This window comes from Halyomorpha halys, unplaced genomic scaffold (genome assembly GCF_000696795.3).
Source record: "Halyomorpha halys isolate HHAL.00 unplaced genomic scaffold, Hhal_1.1 Scaffold37.1, whole genome shotgun sequence".
NCBI lineage: Eukaryota > Metazoa > Arthropoda > Insecta > Hemiptera > Pentatomidae > Halyomorpha > Halyomorpha halys.
In genome coordinates, this window is record NW_027106407.1 from 601,456 (window position 1) to 624,567 (window position 23,112).

At 31.4% G+C, this 23,112-nt stretch overlaps 1 protein-coding gene across 1 annotated transcript in view; it reads right to left on the reverse strand.

Annotated features, from left to right (window-relative positions):
• gem (gemini) overlaps nt 1–23,112 on the reverse strand; it is a gene marked incomplete in the record, with an annotated part of 67,864 nt that overhangs the window by 25,410 nt on the left and 19,342 nt on the right. The window contains 7 exon segments of the mRNA XM_067044761.1: nt 12,652–12,722; nt 14,753–14,863; nt 14,944–15,090; nt 16,509–16,721; nt 18,383–18,527; nt 19,811–19,985; nt 21,331–21,395. Coding sequence (XP_066900862.1) covers nt 12,652–12,722; nt 14,753–14,863; nt 14,944–15,090; nt 16,509–16,721; nt 18,383–18,527; nt 19,811–19,985; nt 21,331–21,395 — 927 coding nt within the window.

A 23,112-nucleotide genomic window follows, 5' to 3' on the forward strand; every position in this document is an offset into this window, starting at 1 on the left:
CAAATAATTAGACAATTAAGTTCCTGAAAAATAACATTTTATATAAAATTAAAGGAGACAATTTTTCCCCCAAAATACGTGTATTACATTACATTTTTGGTCAACAAGAAACGCCGCTAGAACGTTTTTAAAAAACTCCCTTTTAACTGTTTGAAATTCCCAAGCATCAAATTTATAAGCCAGAAACTAACAATTTTAGAAATTTAATATATGTGTATAGGGGGCGTTATAAGATATAAGATTGGGAGGCAGCGGTAGCAGCGTGGTAACGCGCCAGTCTACCAACCCAAAGGTTGTCAGATCGCGTCCCGGCCTAACCCGAGCTTTTAAAAGCCCATAAAATAATACAAAACTCACTCACAACCTCCCCCGGGGCATTTGTGAGGCCCGTTAAGCCAATGGGTGGCATTCATAAAAAAGTGGGGAGTGACGAACCCACCCTTCGAAAAAAACCACGTCAAGAAACGCGCAATGTATTTCCTAATACATCGCGCAAGGACTTAGACCTCCATGGTCTGTTGCCCACACAATAATAATAAATTAGGCCCTCCCGGCTATTTAGAGAAGGCAGTTTTTCGCGTTTTCCAAAGAAAACCGAAAAGTAGCTTCGTTGCAGCATTGTCGGTAGCCTCTTACGGCATCTCGGTACCAAAAATGAAATAAAATTTACACATTTTGTAGTGAACTTAGTCATCTTAAATTACATATACATCGCTAGTCTTCTGGAAGTTTAGTTTTCTGGTTATGAGCGAAAAACTGAAAAAGTTCCAAAATGTTGGTTTTTTACTTTCAACTACTTAAATAGGGAATATATAATAAGAGAAAGTATTGTAATCATTAAAAACTTCGAATTCAGGTTTTCAACAGAAATACATATTTTGAGATCCCCTGAATCCTAATATCCAAGTCTCGCTGGTTTGAGTTCCTGTGAACAGCCTAGCTCAAAAACGGATAGGCATACGAAACTAAAATTAAATAATTAAGGCGGGGATATAGTCTCGGATGTGGGATCCTATCAAGGTGAACAAAAGTGCTACATTATAGAATCGAATATTCTTATTTTTTTTGATATTATTAAAAACGATTCCGATGATTTTGAATAAACCAGTCAGTAGAATTAAATGGTCTTTAATATAAACTATGTCTTACCCTCATTGAAATAGTCTATATAACAACATGGCTTAAATAACAAATTTTTAAAAAATCTATTTTCAATTTTGTTTATTTAAAAGAAATAGGCGGTGACCATTTTCAGAAATTATAAACAATAGATAAATACAAAATATTCAAGAATTTTATGAATAAATAAAGAGAAAAATAGAAATATCCTATTTTAACGAGAACAGCCGAGGCAACCCGATCTTTTCTTATTACATTACGACTTCTTTATCTTTAGTTAAACTGTTGTACGAGTATTTTTGTCAGGAACAAAATTTCTATTCGTTATTCTCATCTCAATAATTCCTAAAATACGAATTTTTATAACAAATAGAAAAGTAAAACTAACTTATACTGTGGAAATTAGGTATCACTAGATAAGAACATACGTACTCATGGTTTAAAAAAAATAAAGATTTTAAGTAAAAAATTAAAACTAAATTTTTTTTTCAAACAGAAAGTATTTAATGTTCATGAGATGAGGCTCAGGTTAACTTATGTTTAGTGCAAAAAAATAGAAAGTTCAAGGTAAAATATGTCCGCTTTTATATCTTTTTTAACTATCTCTTTCCAAAAGGTTATTTAAATGCAATATCATTCAAAAATATTTTTATTTAAATCTATGGTAAACGAATATATCGTCTATCCCATTCCTAACGATCAGACAGACACACACGATATTTTTATTTCGATGTATTCATATTAAAATTAAGAAAATGTTTATACTACCAATAGTTCTTACAGCTCACACCAATCAAGCGCGGACACCTTTTAATTGCATTAGGTATTAAATCTCAATACATTTGTAACCCTCATAGAAATTAAAAACGTAAGGAAAAATCATGTGCCCCTAATAAGGCAATAAAACGTTTCAAAGAGAAATCATTTCTTTATTTTTAGGGAATAAGCATTTTCGTTTCAAATCCTTTGTCAGCATTTTCTAACACAAAATATTGTTGCCACAGAGAGGCCCAATTCGAAATGTAACTAATAACATTAATTTAACGACCTTATATATAATTATTTAAAAGACAAATCACTTGACCATGTTTTGTTTCGAAACTGTTAAACTCAATATATTATATAACATACGAAACCATCGGCAACAAAACACACCAATCGTGAACTTCTATCTTATGGGCCAGATGGTTTGAATCTAAAACCCGGTTTAAAAGGAAAAATTCAAATCAAGACCCACTAAATCCATGGTCTCACGGTTGTCTGTCTGTGAGAGTTTGGGCATCTTTTGTGTTGACATAATAAGTTCTATTGTTGCGAATAGCAATGATAAAAATTTTTAGAAGACACCACAACCTTCGTAGAAGAGTATATATAAATCTCCAAGAAGTTTGGAGCTCTTAGCTGGAAAAGTGATCGATTATAACCAAACTATTACTTGATTTATCGCTAAACAAGTACAACACAGAGTCAACTTTATACTATCAGCTCAGGGCACACGTTCCATAGGGGTCACTAGTTCCTGTGATGGATAAATTTGAACGAATTAAGAATGAATTGAAAGGCACAATTGCTTCAAAACAGACTGGACAGTTTTATCACTGCTGCCTATAAAAAGAGATGTACTTAAAGAAATGGACTTTGAAAAAGTTATCACGATTTTCCAAACCAAAACCTCTTAAAAATATTTAATTAATATTTTTTAAATAATTGTTACAATTCAATTATTGATCTTTAATAATCCAAACAAGTCTTCTTGATATATCTTTTAATTGAAATCCACATATTTCACTGCTGGATGAGTTCGGCTGATGCTTTTATACCTGAATGTGTCACGTTATAAAGACAGCCAAGTCCATGTTTAGGAAACGATCTTAAAAGTGTTAGTAGATTTAAAATAGGAGCCTTGTAAGCGAGGTAATGGTTGTTAATTGAAGTATTTTCATTTGCTATAAGCAGTTGAAGTTCTTTATCAATGTTTTCTTGTTTCATTACAAAATCATTACAACGGTGCCTTGTCAAGCCTTCCTGAAACGCGGATGCTAAAAGACTGCGGTCCTTATATTTGTACGAAATTAAAACCTTCAAATAAATAACGAAAGAGTTTCATGGAAATGTTCACGGCAAATAACTCTCTACCTCTACCTCTATATCGTTTAACGATTCAGAAAAAAAACAAGTGGTTCCACAATCGATTTGTTGAAATTCGTTAAGGGACGATCAGACTAATCTGAAGCATCCACGATAAGCGTTGCCGTTTGCGCATGTGATTTGAATTTTGAGATCAAAGGCATCAAAACACCAGCAGTTCTTACACTGCTTGTTTTTGTGTTTATCTTTTCAAGTATTAAATAACTGCTGAGCTTCGGAAGTAACAAGTAATGACCTACAAAAAATTATTAAACCAAGGCTGTATGAAAGAATGGTTTCACATCGAGGCATTTGGTTAAAGTCTTAAATAATTTTGTAAATAGAAAATTAACCTTCAACTTCAATATATACGCCTAATTTCGATGTCTCTTTCCGCAGGCATAACTTCACCGTCGTTAGAATCAGTCATTGTGGTTGAAAAATACTCACTGACAGTCCAGGTCAGTGGTCACCACTGTGGTTTAGGGGAAATTAATTCATATGAAAAGATATGAACAATATTATATTTTAACAAGAGTGCATTTTTTCCAACATAACTTTTAAATCAGGAGGTTGATAATAATTTCACAATCATGAGCTAAAAATGAATATGAAAAATCACAGGCGTTGACAGGCACCACAAGTTGCTATGAACCGGATTTTACCGATATAACTCAATGAATAACCTATTAACACTACAGAGATAAGATGCCAGGAAACGAACCAAAGAGAACCGGATACATACTGGTTTCGTGAAAACATAACAGATATCTAAGAAATAATTCACTAAGTTGCTGATAACAGGCAATCAGTTTATAAAATATGCTTCATCAGTGGTATGAAGTCTGCAATCGTCATCTTCAGTATCCTTGAACGATTCAACAGACTGAAAATTAATAAGTATATTACAATTCAGCTCTAATAAATTTCCTAATGATGGGATCATTAAGGCACCGTTCACGCTTCGGGGCTTTAGGATCAGTACGTGATGTCGGCAATAATCAAAAGAATACATTTTTTTGAAACGATTCGTAATAGTATGTAATATAAAATTTATTATTCATCTGTTAAATCTTTTTTTTTTTTTAATAAAAATAATAACAAGCCCATACACTCGTTTTGACAGGGTATTTGTTAAATATAAATATTTGATATTTAAATTAATTACAAATTGTTAAATAAATTGAACAATAAGTTTGAAAGTTGTGATAACAAATAAAACATGAAAGCGAAAATATCTAACATAAAGTCTATTCCAACAACCCCTTTTGACTAGTATGCGAAGTACGGGTTTTGTGTTTCCACGATTCCGAAATCAATGATCAGACATTTTTAACGACCAGCACAAACGCTACATATGTCCAGAACCGTATCTGACGGTACAAAAAAAAGTTCTCTGAGCAAGGAATGATAAGACTGTACTGAACTAGGTAACGTTCGAGCATGCGCAGTATATAAATCCTGCACTAGAAACAACCAAGTCCAAGATTTATTGTTTGGACACTACCTTAAAAACAAATCTTGAAAAATAAACCTAAACTAATGTACCAAAATCATAAGCACCCTTAATACACTGTATTCACAAACAAATATATAAATACACGTTTGTTTGTGTGTATATATGAGATGTGAAGGCGAAATGCGTGCCAACAGACGAATGTAAATGTCAACGACAAACAATAGACAGGGGACTGCACAACAGACCATTTAGTATAACGTAAAAATAACTAAGTTCAGGGACATCTCTCGGCCAATAGGTGGAAAGATAAAGGGAAGACTTTTTACAAACTGGATTTATCTGGTATGGCTGAATACAAATGAACGTTCCTGCTGAACATAGAGGTATAGGTAATTTAAAAAAGATGACGACTACTAATGGACTAAGATGCATCCCTAAATAGAAATGAACTACTATTCTACAGTAATTTGAGCTTCAAAATTGTGAATGTTGTGCAACTCACCACCTTATGCAACATAGTGACATGGGAATTAAAATTTAAAATGGGTGAATAAATTTTAATAACAAAAAAGTCATAAACATGTTTAAGATCAATTATATGAAGTGGTATGACAGGTGGGTCATTTTAGCAAAAGAATTGCTATAACATCCCAGACATACATACATAAGTAATGCTAGATTTAATAATAAACCCTACATAAAAAATAAATAAATGGCTACTAGACACCAACAGACTAAGAATTATATTTCTTCAACTTAATAATATACAATATATATAACTGCCTCTATGTCCATCAAGAAATAGGTTTTAAGTGTCCCCACTAAACTATGTTTGTTTTTTTCTGATTTAATACCAATATGGTTCAATACATTCATTGAACTAATAGTTATGGTTTGAATTTTGACATTTTCCTTTTCAATAATTAATTTTAAATAACCACCATTATTAACCTTCTGTAAATTTTGAAAATATCCCATTATATGACAGAACCTCAGAAAATAAAAAAAAAATTTACACAAATTCTAAATAGCCAATTATTTATTTAGATAATAAATAGATTTTTCTGTAAGACTCTGTCATAATATTCCTATGAATAGAATTCACATCTATTACTAGAGAGTTACTGACAAATTTCTGAGTTAGTATTATTATCCTATTTATCAACAATTTTGAAATTTTCCTGAAGCAGGATAAATTATTTTATGTATTCTCATAGATCTATCTTTAGGTCTGTCCCTAAAACAATTTTTGACTGTCAAGAACTGTGAGAAGCATGTGCAGCAAGGGTTGTGTTTTGTGCAATAGTTCATTATAATAACTGTAGGAACATAATTTTTTTATGATAAATCCAGAAATATTTAGTTAAGGACCTCTTTCTAGTTAAGACAATTCTGAATAGTAGAGAAGAAGTCCAAACAATGCTTTGAAAGAAAATTCTTCTAAGGTATGGATAAATCATATACTCCAAAATATTTCCAAAAACTTGAGATACAGAACATTGTAACGGTTAATTAAAATAATAAATTATTCTACTAGTAGTGGTTCCCAACCGGATAGTCGAAGGCCCACACCTGTGAGAACCTTGGAAATGGGCCATATTGATATATATGAATGGTTCGGCAGCACATATTTTTGAAATGAAATGAAAAAATAATTTTATTCTGGGAAATATGTCCCCTAAGAATAAATACATGGTTCATATATTAAGATTTTTATCTGGCAAGCATTTACAAATTTTCAGATAGTAGAATAAAATTACCTTGGTATATTGGCTTTACTACTGTTTATAATGTTAATGAATATATGCCTATTTATTTTATTACAATGATGTGAAGGTTTGGTTATACAATAAGTGGAGGAATAGGTGTTGTTTAAAGGAAAGAATGGATGTGAAAAATGGAGACAGGAAGAGAATTCCAGAAGGAGGTTGCATGTATGACGAAGGATTTGCTAAAGAAGGCGGTTCTATAGGAGGGCATATATAAATCAATCGGTTGGGATCTGGTGTTTAATAAGTGGATGGATGAATGAAGAGTGAGAAGATCTAGGATATAGGTAGGCTTTTGATCTTAAGAACTTGGAATAGGAAAACACCAAGGAGATATTGCCTTCGGGAGGTTGGATAGAACCACTTCAACTCTGTATACAAACAGGAGACTTGAGAGCGCCTTGGGAACCCAAAGATAAATCTTATAAAGCAATTCATGAGTCTCTTCAGTCTCAACTCTAGTCCTGCAGATAGCCCTCCATACACCAAGGATCTGTAGTCAAAGTGGGGGAAGACGATAGAGGGTACTAGGAGCTGACGGGTGTTCTGAGGAATGGAATTACAGAATCTTAGGAATTGTTTGAGTACAGTTATGGACTTGCGACTGATTTGGGAAATGTTATTCCAGGAGAGGTGTTAGTCAAAGATGATACCAAGGTTTTTTATTGTAGGATAGAAGTGAATCGGATGGTTGTTAAAGAAGAGTAGAGGACAGTAAGGGAGGGAATGAAGGAGGCGCTTGGAACCAATGGGAATGGCCTTCGTTTTTTTAGCATTCAGCTTCAAATCATTGTTAGACGCCCATGCGTTAATGCTGTCAATATCTTCTTGTATCTTTTGGATGGCCTCAAGTATCTCAGAGGGATGGAAGGACAGATAGATTTGGAGATCGTCTGCATATAGGTGGTATTGTGCGTGGTGAATGAAATCAGGAAGATCCTTGATATAAATAGAGAAAAGGGTTGGTGAAAGTGAGGATCCCTGAGAAACACCTCGTGACAGAAGGAGGGGAGGGGAAAAAGGTTTGTTCGGAATGACAACTGTTTGGAAATGATGGGACAGGAAGGAGAGGAACCACTTTAGGACACTATTTGACATGGAAAGGTTTTGGAGTTTATTGAGGAGGATCTTATGGTTAACTGTGTCAAATGCCTTAGAAAAATCAAAAAGAACTAAAATCGATATATGATGATTGTCTATAGCGGATTGGAGGTCTTGAGAAATTTTCAATAAAGCGGATTGTGTGGAATGTTGAGAGCGAAAACCGGATTGGAAAGGATTAAGGAGAGATTTTTGCTTGAGAAAATTATTAAGTTGGGAGTGGACTAATCTTTCTAGTGGCTTGGTCAAATTGGATAAAATGTATATTGGCCGAAAGTTGGAAACTGAAGAAGGAGAAGGTACTTTGTTCAATGGTCGGATGAGCACTTTCTTGCAGGCTTTGGGAAAAATGGAATTTTGAAGGGAGAAGTTATAAATGTGCAGGAAGCCAGGAAGAATGGTAGGGAGACAAAGTTTGATGATCTTTACAGGAACATTGTCTGGGCCGTAATCATTAGTTCTGGACTTGAGGACTGCTGAGATTAAGTCGTCTGGAGAAATATTCAAGAAATAAAAGTTATTGGGATCAAATGGGATTTCAGGGATGTGAAGAGATGAAAATTCACATGAGGTTGTTGAAGGAGGAGGAGCAGTAAAGAAAGCATTAAGCTCGTCTGGATCAACTGGGTAATATGGACAGGATTTAGGACATAATGGAGAGGTTCTTAAGGATTTTCCATTTAGATTTAGGATCAGGTGCAGGTGCTGGGGATAGGATGCTGTGAAAGTATTGCTCCTTGGCGCGGCGTAAGGATGTTTGGGTAAGTTTTCGGAGGGACTTAAAGGTGGAATAGTACTCTGAACTTCTAGCAGCGTCTCTGGTAGCATCTCGTCTTCTCATTAAATTTCTTATTTCTGAGTTGATCCAGGGAGCCAGAGAGCGTTTGAAGGTACGGGTTTTAAGAGGAGTGTGTTGGTTTAGGAATTTATGGAGATTCTAGGACAGACATTCGAACATGTCATCAATGGATAAAAGTGAATAGATAGATTCTAAGGAGAGGGAAAGTTCATCAAGGACCAATGTTTTCTATGGTTAAGGAATTAAGGTTTTGCCAACTAATTTATGATTAGTTTCCTCAAATTTTATGAGGAATTATTGTTAAAAGTAGCTGAAAGGTGTTTAACTGTTAAATATTTAATTTAAGTGCATCAAAATGCACTTTTAAGCAACCAAATTATTAAATATTTTCTAGAGGGACCCCCTTTTTTTACAAGTCAGAAGTGGGGATGCAATAATTCAGTTTCTGGCTAAGTGGACCGCAGATGGTTCAATTTTTTACTTGAATTTGGCCTGGAGGGTTTACTTTTATTTCTGTGGCAGTCCTATGAAATGAAAACTTGACCCCCCATCATAGTTTGAATAGGATGATTATCTCTAGATAAACCCCCTCCCCACTGCATGACAATAAGACAAAAAAACTTCTATAAATTGGAAACCACAATGCTAGTATGATGTTAAAATAGTCAATTTCAGTTAATTTCCTGTAAAAATAAAATATTACATTATAACATTAATTTGGCTTTTACCCATATAAAAAAAAAAAAAACCAACATGGTAATAAGATTTTCACAAAAAGAAATAGAGGAAGTTGCAGATTAATATGATATAATCAGTTGATAGGATTTAGCAAAGATCATACTAATTAGAAAAGAAAGTAACACGTCATCCAATTATTTTAAATTAATCTCTTTGTGAGCCATATACTATTTTCAATATTTTTCATCCACTGTTAGCAGATTTTTTATTAATTTATTTTTTATAATTTTTGAATGAATTGTCCATTACTATGTAGCAGAATAAGAAATTCCTAGTTTCCTTAATAATAAAGGACTTTTTCATATAATAACTATTGTTTGCCTTATTTTAATTTTCAAACCAAAGTATTTAATTTAAGTATTTTTTTTTGTTTATCATAATTTTTTTTGTTTATACAAATATCAACAATATAGCAGTCTAATTTTAATGGGCTTAGTGGGATTACTGAAAATTATAAACTGGATAAACTTGGATTAAAAAACAGTCTCCAGTCAATAGAATAAAGAGTCTATAAATAAAAAGTCTTCATTCAGCATGAAGCAGTGTATTACAATATTCACATTGAATAATGATAACATAAAGCTACAGAACAGATAACACAGATTTATTCCTGATGTTACCATCACTAAGTATGAGGCAGTTAAAAGTACTCATTACTAGCTAACGCAGTGCTTGACAGAATAAAGAAAAAGTAGTTCACTAAACAATGTAACATTAGACAAATACTAACACATGTAAAAATAATTAATCTGGTACATCTACAGGGTGTTTCAGAGTTAAGTGTCCCAACTGAAAATATGACTTGACGGTTTCACATGAAAAAAAAAATTCCTATGAAAGTATATCCATCAATACTTCATTTTTAGAAGTTATCGACATAATCACATTTTCATTGCTACGAATTATTTAGGTTATAATAAACAAATTAATATGTGTTCCAACTACTTTATTACTGAAATGGTAATATCAACTTTCATATTAAATGTTGTTGAAAGTCATTAACTTGAGCATTGAGATAGAATGAGCATCTTTTTTCCAGAGGAACAGTGGCTGAACGGCACTAGATATGTCTTATTATTTCACAAATTTAAATTAATCTTCTTAATAAAGAAATAAGGTCATTGGTTGGGATTGTATAGACTTTTTATTTAATGTCGCCCCAAACAAAAAATTCAGAGATGTGAGCATTGCATTACCACATATACAGTGTTGTTTGACCACTGCTGCTGTGGAAGAAAGACATCGAGTATATGTTAAATGCTCAAGTATAATCACTTTAAACAACATTCAATAAGAATGTTAATATTTACATTTTTCATTATAGAGAAATTGGAACACATACTGATTTACTTATTATACCTAATTTTATTTATTAATATACCTGATTTACTTATAACCTAAATAATTTATAACAATGAAAATCTTTAGACATGAATATTTCCTAAACCAAGCGTTAATGAGTTAACCTTCAAAGGAATTTCTTTTTGTTTTGAGATTCTTCATTCATATTTTCAGTTAGGACTCTTAACTGTGAAACACCCTCTATATAACAACCAATTCACCATGTACATGAAACCTATGACTGTACTGTATTTGACAGCTATATAGATCTGATAAGAATTGTATGTTAGAATGGAGTACACTGATCTCTTATCAAAAAGTATACTTTATACCCTGGAATAGGCATTTCAATGAGTGGAAGATCAATCAAACATTCTGATGTTTCAAAAGAAAAACAATTGACAGGATTGCGGTCAAGAAAAGGAGGTGATTTTTTCAAGATCATGCTCAACCATTTTTCCCCAATCAAAGGTACTAACTTTATGAGGCTGGATGGACCTCAGGAGGATTCCAGAACCCACAGGATTGACTCATGGCTACAGTGCAAAAGAAAAGAATTATCTAACACAGTCGGATTGAAACCCAGAGTTAGTAACATAGTGCCTTATAACTGTGTCACTGCGCCCCCAATAATGAGTAATTAACTGATAAAAAGTAATTAATTCATTACTTATTACTATATTAGTTAATATTTCTTTTTGGTATTCATCCCTAACTTCCTTGATATTATTGTTTTATGCTTAGATGGATGTATTTTTATACTTTCATCTTTATATCTGTTTTATTTATGTTACTGGTATAAAGCTCTTACGTTAGCTTTACCTACTCTTTATCTTTTTATTTTATCCCTAACGAAGACCTGTAGTGTGGGTAGGAATACAGGCCACTAATAAATAGTTGAAACTGTTTTTTAATTACGTCTTGACAGCCCTGATCATCTTCGAATTCACGTATAATTCTAATCTTTCTTTCAGATGGCGTCATTAAGAATTATTGTGGATCACAAAATAATCAAAATCATCTACTGATAGCCAACGATTCGACCCACTGTGTGTCTTCGTCAATACTTTTTACTGACTTTAGTGAAAGTTGAAAACCGCTAAGTTTAAAGGGAAAACAATTGGGTTAGAACATTTGGAGATTTGTTCGATAAATTCTAATCAAATCAATAAAATATTGTAATATAAAAATTACCCTGAAATTGGAAAAATTAATGATGAAGCTTTGATTCAAAATTATGTATTATTAAATTAATAATTTAATTAACTTTAAATAAAGTTGTGGTTGAAAGACATCTCACACAATATAGGTAATCAGTTAATCTTTTTTTTTTAAATATTTATTTATTGCTATTTACAACTGTACATTATAATACATTTAGTAAATCTGATCTCGGTTAAATTAGAGTGTTACAGGCGTGTAGAGAAACTACCCATTGGCACCACTCTAATGACGTTTTACATTAGCAGGTCTCATGGCCATCTTCTTTTCAGGCGCCTTGGAGGATTGTCAGGAATGGAAGAGGATGCAAGGTTAGAAACTAGGGGGTTTGAGTGGTTAGGGAGTTCATAATGTTAGGAGTGATATCTGGTTCGGGCTAGATCGGTTACATAGGGAACATTAAGGTCTTTATGTATGATAGTTGATCTTAAATACTCTATTCAACTAAAACACTTTATCCCAATAGATCTCATAAAAAAAAAAAAAAATAATAAATTTAATAAATCAATACTTTTTTAAATTTATACATAGATCTCTCCAAGAGTGCTTTAATGTCAGAGCTGTGAAAAACAGTACCTGGTAGGTTAGTGAGACCAGTGACACCATATCGAAGCTATAGGAATATAAGATGTCACAACCACAATTTAAACATTCCTACAGTATTCTTATGATAAATTTTCTATGATACCATCTCAAATGCAACCTTTCGTTAACACAAGTAATTCTAATCTGATAATATATTTGAGTAAATATACAATTTTAAACAATTAACGTAATTATCAATGTTTCTATTAATTGTCTCCATAGAAAAAAAAATTAAACAAAACAAATGAAATATCCCTTCAATTAAAGAAAATTCAAAAACAAGCCAGTTATACAATTGAATACTTACGGTGAACAAAATATCTTATAATATTCAGTCAGTACTAATTAAGAATTTAAATAATGTACAAATAAAAAAAAAAGTGTGTACTTACAATTCAGAGCTAGCGATCTGAGGTGGTACAGATATGGCAGGGGTGTAATCAAAATCATTACTGACAGGTACCTATAAATAGATAATGATCATCAATACACTTCATTTAAAACTAAAAGGATATATGAAAATGAAAATCTGTACGCTACGACCCAGGAAGGGTGAGGAAATCAATACTTTGTAAGGAAGTACTAATTCGTGAACGTGTGGAAAGAGGTGATTATTTTTTCATGATCATGCCCAACTGCCAGATGTTTTCCTAATTAAGAGTACCTTCTTTATAACGATTGGCCAAGCAAACCAAGATGTTAGGGGAAGATAACTGTTTAACTATAATTGGGAAGAATTACGAGGTGAATAGTGGGTGGAGGATCTCACGAACCCTCATCTATCTACCGAAATAGACACTTCTGCCAACTAGTATTGAACTTCAAACCTGTTAGTCCAAGAGCATATTTAATATAATTAAATAATAATATAATTATAAAATAATATAATTAAAATAATTAAATATAAGTGCAAAAGCATATTTATTGGCATAGTAAGTTACTATGCCAATAAAGGAGTAGCAACTGAAACCAAAAAGGATGAATTCCACAACATACTTGAGAGATTCCCACATCTATTTCCTAACCATGATATAAAAATTGTAGCTGATGGAATAAATGCCAAAGTTTGGCACAAGCAGTAACACAATTGGTCAACACTGCCCAATGATAATGGTCACAAACAAATCAATACAGCAGAGGACTGACATTTGGTTTTTTTCAAGGACATAGAAAAAGAAGATTTTTTGAAAAAAAACAGATTTTGGCCAACATTTTTCAAAATGGTGGCAAATCCTAGAGGAAGTGGTGGTACCAAACTTATAATGTTCTGTAGAATATCTAAATTTACTTTATTACCGAGTTTCATCTCTCCCACACTTTCTTCCAGTTAAAAGTATTCATTTCCCTGGTCATCACCATTTCATAGACTTTAAAAGTGTTTAAGACATTACCAGCAGAAAAGAACTTTATATTGCCTTAGAAGAATGCGGAATACCCAACAAATGCCTACAGAGATGTTCCAGGTTATGATGGATGACATAGAATGTCATGTAAAAGGACGCAAGTTGAATTAGCCAAGTCACTTATCTCAAGTAAGGGTGTTTACCAAGAAAATTTGTTAGCCTGTCTGTTTTTTTAACATCAGGATTGAGAAAGTTATCAGTAATTCCAAAATTCATATCGATAGCACAATAATCAACAGAACTGTACAACTGCTTGGGTATGCCAATCATGTTGACATCATAAGAAGATCATTTAAGATAGACTCTAACTTTCTCCTTACTCTTAATGAGACTGCTAGGTCAATAGGTTTAGTAATAAAAGAAACAATAGTATATGGTATCTAGAGAACAAGTGGTACAGGACAAAGAAGTCCGAATAGGAGTACAAATTTGAGGAAGTTCATACTGAAAAATCATTTTATCAAATATTATAGTAAGAACCTTTATTAGAGATAGTCTTTCAGACAATGAAAAATTGGCACACTAGTGGTGTATCTATACATCTTATTCTTTCCAATCATAAGTTTTATTAGTACATTCCCACCTACTTTATGTTTTACTCAAAGCCCAAAGATAAAACTTGTAAATTGTTGTTATATCATCCAGACTATTATTAAGAATAAATAGAATCGTATATTACTGTAGACAATTTTGTAACTACAGGTTTGATAATTTTTTTGTTCATTAACGAGTAATACCTGAAAAAAACTTTTCAAGACTTTCAGCATTACATACAATTTAGAGCTGTATTAGAGCAAACAGCAGGTAAGGAAATAACAGTTTATTCCAGAGGATTTACATTTAAAAATAACGGAAGTATTTTTGAAAACAATAGTTTGTAAAATAAAACAATATTATAGGTACAAGGTTTTTCACTTGAAGGGTTAATCTTTATTTTCCATGTAAGTTTTTATTCTGAAAAATCCTTCCTATATTTTCCCAATACACTAAATTATTTTTGTAAACAAAAAAAAATCAAATGAATAAAATAAAACAATATGATTAGGAAATTAAGTTCAGTCCAAATGAAAATGCAAAAATATATACTTACATCAGTCAAGATGGTGACTTCGTATGAGCACTGATATTTTTCTTGTTCAATTATAGGGCGTTTCAGAATCTTTTCTCTATCTTGTTTATGTTTGCGATCAGCACCTTTCAACTAAAATATAATTATTTATTTATTTGATATAATGTTGGAATAATAATTTAAAAACATAAAAACCTTAATAATTTTTATACCTTGAAAACCTTGACTTGACATGAAGCTGCATGCAATCTTCTGATAATATTGTCATCGTGTAAATATGTTTCAACTTGAATTCGGAAGGGAACACCTTTTTCACCACCATGCTTTTTTGGGGTGAATTCAGTACTAATACAATTTACCTAAAAGAAAATATACACATCATAAAGAATAACTGACAATATAAATAAGTATTTATAGTCCTACACCAGTAGTTTCTCAATAAATCTCACAATACTGATCACTTCCGTTTTGCAATAATATTTAATGGTTCTTAAACATCAGTTTTTCTTCTAAAATTTTTGTGTAAGGATATCTTGTTTCTTTTTGTTTTATCTCATTTTCAAACAAAATATTTCAAATTTGAATAAATATTGATAACAGATCTTGTCTGAAAATATCCAAATGGGTACAATATGCAATCCAAAGGGTATAGCAAATAATAGAAATTGATTGAAAAATAAAATTATATTTAGCAAAATAAACTTAACAACTACATTTAATTAAAGTAAAATATGAAACTAAATTTTGCATATATTTTTATATTAATAATGCACCTATATGACAAAAAATTCAAACATTTTTGATAAATAGGATGTTCGCTAAAAAAATGGCACAACCTTAATCAAGATTTGAGGAAATGTGGTGGTTGAAAATATAGTCAATAGAATAATATAGAAAAAATAAAACATTATTTCAGGAATAATTTCCTTGAGAATAATAAAAAAAAAAAAAGTCATTTCTGGCCAAAAGACATATATATATTATTATTATTATATGGGCAGCAGACCATGGAGGTCCAAGTCCTCCTAGTAGGATTTAGGATAGTATTTCCTAATACATCGCACGTTTCTTGGCATGGTTTTATCGTAGGGTGGGTTCATCATTCCCACGCCTATTTTTTTGTGAATACCACCCATTGGCTAACAGGCCTCACAAATGCTCGGGGAAGGGGAGGTTGTGAGTGAATTTTGCACTTGAAAAAAGCCTGGGTGGAACCGGGATTTGATCTGACCACCTGTGGGTTGGTAAACTGGCGTGTTACCCCGCTGCTAACATTGCCCCCGTCAAAAAAAGACATATTAGAATAAGTAAATAATAAATAAAAGAGACAAGCAAAAACATAAACTAGAAATATATATATAAAAAAAAAATTTCTAAACAGAAAAAAAAGTTAAATTTATCAATTAAATAAATAGGTAAGAACATATACTTAAGTAAATCCTATCTTAGCAAACCAGCCCCTCTAAAAACCCTTTTTAGCACGGTCCTATGTCACTTTTGAAATATTTGCTTGAAACGGGAAGAGGAGATTAAAATAGTTAAATCGATCACTACTTAAAAAGTGCCTGAAATTGGAAAATGGTGCAAACCTATACTTGTAAAATGTGGCCTTATAAACGGTATTTACGTGTTTTAACTGAATTTTGTCTCCGATCAGAATATGTATTTTTAAATATAACATAATGTATATGAATGATATTAAAACTAATTTAATATAGTGATTAAGAACAAGATGGACTGATGTCATAAAAAATAAAATGAAAACAAAATTTCTTACCTTAATATAAACTCCACCTTCCTTAGTCGGGTCCCAAAGAAATTCGACAGCATTCAGATGATTGTGGTCTTGATGAATGTCGAAAATTCCATATGAAAGGGGAAGATCAACTTCTAAAATGCTATCGCCTGGATGGCTAGCTTCCCAAGCTGCCATTTGCTCACGTTCCATGTACTGTAAACGCCTTTCATGAAAACTAAGGCGAATGACACTCTACAAGAAAACCAATATTAAAAATTAATCAGTTACTTGATTTCAAGGATGAAGATTCTTAAATGTAGAAATTGGAAATAAATAAAATTAATCAAGTCCAGATAAACCAAATCTTAGATTTGGAAGTATTTATATAATGAAAAATATTTCACCATAATCAGATTGCTATATTTAAGTCAACTTAATAATTAAGTTTCATACTTCAATCATATCTTAATGGAAAGTTTTGAAATTTTCCCCAAGCTGGGAAGTTTTCCGCATTTTTTTTTTTTTTTTGGAGGGGGGAGGATTGATAACAAATTTCAACTATGTAAACTCAAATTTTCCCCAGGTATAAAAAAAAAATTAAAGTTTTTTTATATAAGAAGATGGTCAGGGTTGCGGTCAAAGGAGAAACAAAAATAGTTTACAACTATTTATTTTATGGTCAACTATATATACATATATTAATGTTTTTTGTTATTTTCCTCTAATAGCATGAAACACTGCTCCTTACTATGTAATCAACAATACCCAACATCATGCCCTTAATATCCCATTTGTCTCAGAGCTAATTAAATCAAGATTCACCATATTCAATGGGTAAATCACTCATCATTCTAATTCCTCAGCACAATCACTATCAATCATTAATCATTCATACAAAGATTCAACTCTCCGAAGGTTGAAAGGGTAGTGGCCCAGAAACTGGCAAAGGACAAATTCTCCACTCAAGTCCTGAGCGTCAGCGTCTGTTCTGCTTGCATGTTAGGAGTTTGTGCTCAGCATTTTGTTCACCTTTTCTACACTCGCAGAGAGGAGTGGAGCCAATATGGAGCTTTCAGAATAGGTAGGTTCTGAGACAGCTGTGCCTCATGCATAAGCAAAAAATGAGGATTTGTTCTTGTCGAGTAAATTGGTGGATGGCATCTCTGGCATCGTGATGGGGGTGGCTCCTAATCCATCATTGCCTAATGGTGGCTTTATTAAGCATCTTTACTTCATTGAGGCTGAGGTCAAAGTCGAATGGCGGGCCCAAGGTCCCCTCCTTGGCTAGCTGGTCCTGGTCTGCCCTCTCGTTTCCAGCAAGGCCACAGCGTCTAAAACTTTTTATAGGGATCTCTTCTGGGTTCTTATTTGACTGAACTCTATTAAACTACAACCAGTTGCTCCTAAACAATAAATAAAAACCATAATGGAGTAAAAGATATAAATAATTTACTCCAAGGATGTAATTTTGCTTAAAAATTCATGATTTCCATGCTATGGAATAAAAATATCAATTTGCTGAGTTTTTTTTTTTTTAATATGTACAGGAAAAATAGGAGAGCAAAAAGTTGAAATTCATAATCAGAAAACAATTAATGAGTAAATTTTTAGAACTACACCAAAACTTTCCAAACAAATATACCATAGAAATTATGTAAAAAAAAGAATAAGGTCTCACAATAAATAGGTATATGGTGAAAAGCAGAAGGGTGATGATTTCGATGATGAGGGTTAGAACAAAAACATCAATCATTCTAGTTTCTTCTAGAATATTTAAAGGTGGATCATTATAATTTTTTTTTAATAAATAGTTTATTTCAATAAATTATGATTTTCCCTTTTATTTATTATCCATCACCAGAAAAGTTGACTTTACAAGGCAAGTAATGAAAATAAAATTTAACTAAACTTACTTTTAAGATTTTACCCCTATACTCAGACAAATCTCCAAGTTTTTTTAGTTTGATCTCGTAGGGTTGTCCTTGATTTAAATAAGTCAAAGTTTCATCTCCAACTTTAGTTGCAATAGACGTAGGTGCAGCTAGGACGTACTGAAATCTGAAAGAAAAAACACCAATTAATGACAATTAGAAAGAAAGATTGGTATGGAAGCACTGTAATAATAAATAGAATGGTTAAAGTTTATAAAAGCACAAGATTACTAACTCTCCTAAACAAACACTTCTTAAAATTAAGAACTCCATACATCAGAAAATGTAAAAAGAAAATTTTATATTGTCAAAATTAAAACAACTTAAAACTAATTATTACAGGTAGATTTTTGTGGTCAGAGGTGGATACAACTAATTTAATCACAAACACTAAATTAGTTTATTTTTATTTTTAAAAAAGTCAAGAACTGATTAAGTGGAAAGGTTCTGTAAAAAGATTTTTTTTAGTAGTCTGTAACTACTCCAGGTTAATTTAATCATAAGCAACTATATTCTTGAGTGTGGCCAAAGAATAACACCGAGAGGTTTTGTTTTCATCAGACTTCAAATTATTTAACCTGCTATTTGAATAAATTTAATAGGTTACTCCAAAACATAGCAAAATAAAATTACATCATATATTAGAAATATCCTCAAAATAAAAAAAACTGTTGCAAAGTTATGTATTATTTTTGTTTAATTATCAAACAAATAAAATAAAATTTGTGGTAAGGATTAGTCACAGCCTGTTTACATGATGATTATTAGTCATCATTCTGTATTGTTAAGGACAGTTTGTTATTATTTATATTGTAAGTACCTTATGAAACTACCAGAGAGTGTTCACACACAAATATGGATGGCTTTAAGAATTGTAAAAGTTAATGGATCTGTTCTAATGAGACATATGTTTTTTTTTTCTCATCAAATTGTGAAAATGGCATTAAAAGATAGATCTGAAAACGTTTGAGATATAAGAATGAGTTCATACGAATTAGATTATAAATAAATCTTTTTTTCATGATCTCTATTTTGTTACGGGCATAGATAGAAAGTAAAAACAAACATTCATGTAACACACATTCCTAAACAACGATGAACATAAACCTCAGTTAAAATTGGATAACATTTATTTTATTTAAATGATAAAAATAGACTTCAGTTTGATCATCACATTCACAAAAAACAATTATTACAAATGTAAAAACAAACCTTATGTAAACGGACCTTATTCAAACCATAGCCATATAATTTTGTCTGATCTTATAGCTAGCTATATTATCAAAATAAAATAATGTTAACTTTAAGGGATAAAATAATGTTACTTTAACACTGTAATACTCTATATTTCATTTATATAAAATATTTCACAGTAATTATTTTGACAGAACATAGATTAAGAAATCTTACTCAGTATTTATGGGTGAAGATTCAGGTGTAAAGGGTCCCCTGGATTCATCAGGAGAAACTTTAACAGTAGAAGTAGCAGGAGCTGAAGTAACAACATTGTTATCAACAGAAGTTAGATTTTTATCGATACTTGGTGCTGGGGGACTGCTGTGATTGTTATAATCAATGTTTCTTCCTGTCAAATAAATTAAAAAATAAATATAAATCCTATAAATACAAACATTATTATATGAATTACGTATAATACTGTAATACATCACATACAATAAATTATGTAAACATTATTACATTTTTTTTATATGAAAATAAATAGAAAGTCTAAGGAAAACCAACAGGACATCAAGAATATGTCCAAGGAGGAGACTGACTGGAACCAAAGAAGTGGAAGAAGCCACTTCCATCAATCAATCATCCACAAACTGTTTCAAAGTACTACTGATTCCGAGAACTTTTAATTAGAGCCTAAGATCATGAAAATCCCACATTTGTTTTACAGTTTTTGTACAAGTTTGTACACCAAGAACGAAAGATATTACTTGTTTATCTCTCGATTAAATTGAATAAAATGATATTTAATATCAATTTAATTATTGATTACATATTCTTTTACATTATTGGTTGATTATGTTTTAATAATAATGAAATGAGGAAGATGTGGAAACCGGAGAGCGAATCTGGGTTGGAACAGCTTTTAGAGTATATTCATTATGAGTGCATTTGAGAATTTTTATTGTCTATAACAGCTTTTGCATTAATTATCAGGATGTGAAAGGATTTCTTCCAATATCAGTTAAATCATATGTGAATAAGCATTATAAAACAAAAAACCTAGACTAGACCTTTACTATATTCTATGCATTACTATACGTCACTATATGTATATCCTAGGTATTGATTTTTCTAAAACAATTGGGTTTCCACCTCTATATTATACAATACAATTGTACAATTGTATTATATAATACAACTATTATTGGAAATTTGTTTTCAACCTGGGAAAAGATCTATCTATTTTTCACCTTTGGTTAATTATCAAATTCTTTTATAGTTCGTATGTATTCATTTTTTATAACTACTAACTATTAGTCTAGTTTATTTTAAAGAAAAAAATATATAAAATAAAATAAAGGAACTTTAGAGAAAGATATTTTGAAAATTTGACAGACTATTTCAATGTGGGTAAGACCTACTTGGCATTGTACAATAAATCAACAGGTTTTATCAAAATCATTAGTCACACTTTTGAGAAAATGGTAAAAATAATGAAAAAGTTGTATTTACAGTAAGTTAATTGGTGCTTTGAATATGTAATTTCAGTTGTGAACATTTCATTTTAGGACACTGCTGTTCATATAAGTAAGTTAATTGGTGCTTTGAATATGTAATTTCAGTTGTGAACATTTCATTTTAGGACACTGCTGTTCATATAAATACACACAGGAATGTGTGTAGGATTGCAAATTCTTACTTTAAAGGTTATAAAATTTCAGCAATAAAATTTGTTCAATTAAATCACTTACCAGTTGGAAAAGTAGGCTTAGGTTTGCATCTTGGAGGAGAAGTTTGTTCTCCAGAATCAGTATTGCTGGAAAGAAAATTTTATATTTTAGTTATAAGAAATTATATAAGACAATAAAAACTAATGCAAAATCGAATTGTGATAAATAGTGCCAGAAAATTTCAATATCAATTGAAGCATTTTTCAAACAAGTGGGAAGAATGATCATATAAAGTAATACAAGTTAAAGAGAAAGACTGGAAGGCCAATAAAGATTCCTACATATCAGATTGTAATAGTAATAAGTTTGCTGCGTTTTTTACTGGTGATTTCAATAAAAACTTCAGATTCTTGTAAATATTTTTAATCAATTATATATGACCCATTTGGATCTATTGTTGGCATATTTCAGGTAATTTTTTAATTCCGTCCTCCCAGAACTTCTCAGATTTTGCGCCATGAACTCCTCTATGTGCATTCGGCAGTCCTTGAGCGAATTAAAGTGTTTCCCATTAAGAGAGTTTTGAAGGGCCCAAAATAAGTGAAAATCTGTTGGGGCAAGGTCTGGTGAATAGGGTGGGGGGATCATGGATGGTGCTTTATCCTAAGGCATGATCGCTATAAATACTGCAAATTTTGCTAACCATCTGTGCAGCAGATTTTCCTTTTCGGAAATAAAAAATCATTAAATGACAAAAATGAATTTTTTCTCTTCCATTTTGAGCAAGCAAAATACCACTTAAAGATAAGGAATCTCGGTTGAAAATGATGCATAAAAGCACCTTAACTAATGCTTTTTTAGAATATGTAAACATTATTGACCAAGTAAACATGATTTTATAAACACAGAGAGGATTAAATTGAAATATTGAAAAACGCTACGAACATATTTTACAACCCAATACATCTGGAGATGTGATACAGCTTTCCAGATTATCTGTCAATTCCTATAAGAATGAATCTTATAGGTATTTCCTGTAAGATTCATTCTTCATAGCTTTTAGATCTTATACTCAACAATATCAAAAGGGTGGTATAGATATTGAAATTATTATTTATTCATAGCTTTATAACTTTTAGCTGTTAATTGGATTAATTGTTAGTAATTCCTACTTTTTTCTGATTTATTAGGTATCAATCAATTCTTCAAAATCAGATCATTTTTATAATTCAACTCCTAATGTTTAAAATCACAAAATAATGTTTTTTTGTTTTGTTTTTTAAAAAAGGACATATTTTCAATGCAATTTATTTTTGCTTTCATATTTGATAATTTGCAAACATTAGGCAAGTAGTTTCACAAATAGCAGGCAACAAGTGTATACCCAGCCTTTACACCACAGCCCTTTTACAGTCACAGTAAAAAGTATACATATATTGTTTTTTTTATCTTCCTAATAGAATATTCATTATGAAACTCTGTATGTTGCAACTAGAGTTGCAATATAGAATAACTAATTAATTTAAACCAAAATGGGATGGGAGTACTATTGAAAATAAAACCATTTACTTTAAATTGATACCATATAAAATTGGACAAAAAGAGAAGAGTCGATTTTATGTTTCTCTGAATCAGAAACATCAGTATGGCCTCCTTAGTAGGCCATTAAGAACAATTTTGCTATTTTGAAATTTTTTATTGTCATTGTGGCGGCAGTGGGGGTTCAAAAGCGAACTGACGAATACTACCGGGCACTATTAAATAAAAAAAAAAAAATAGTATTAAATAAATCTTTATTTAATTAATTAACAAAAATAAATCCCAAATAGCAACATATTTGCCTAAATAAAAGATGTACCTCTA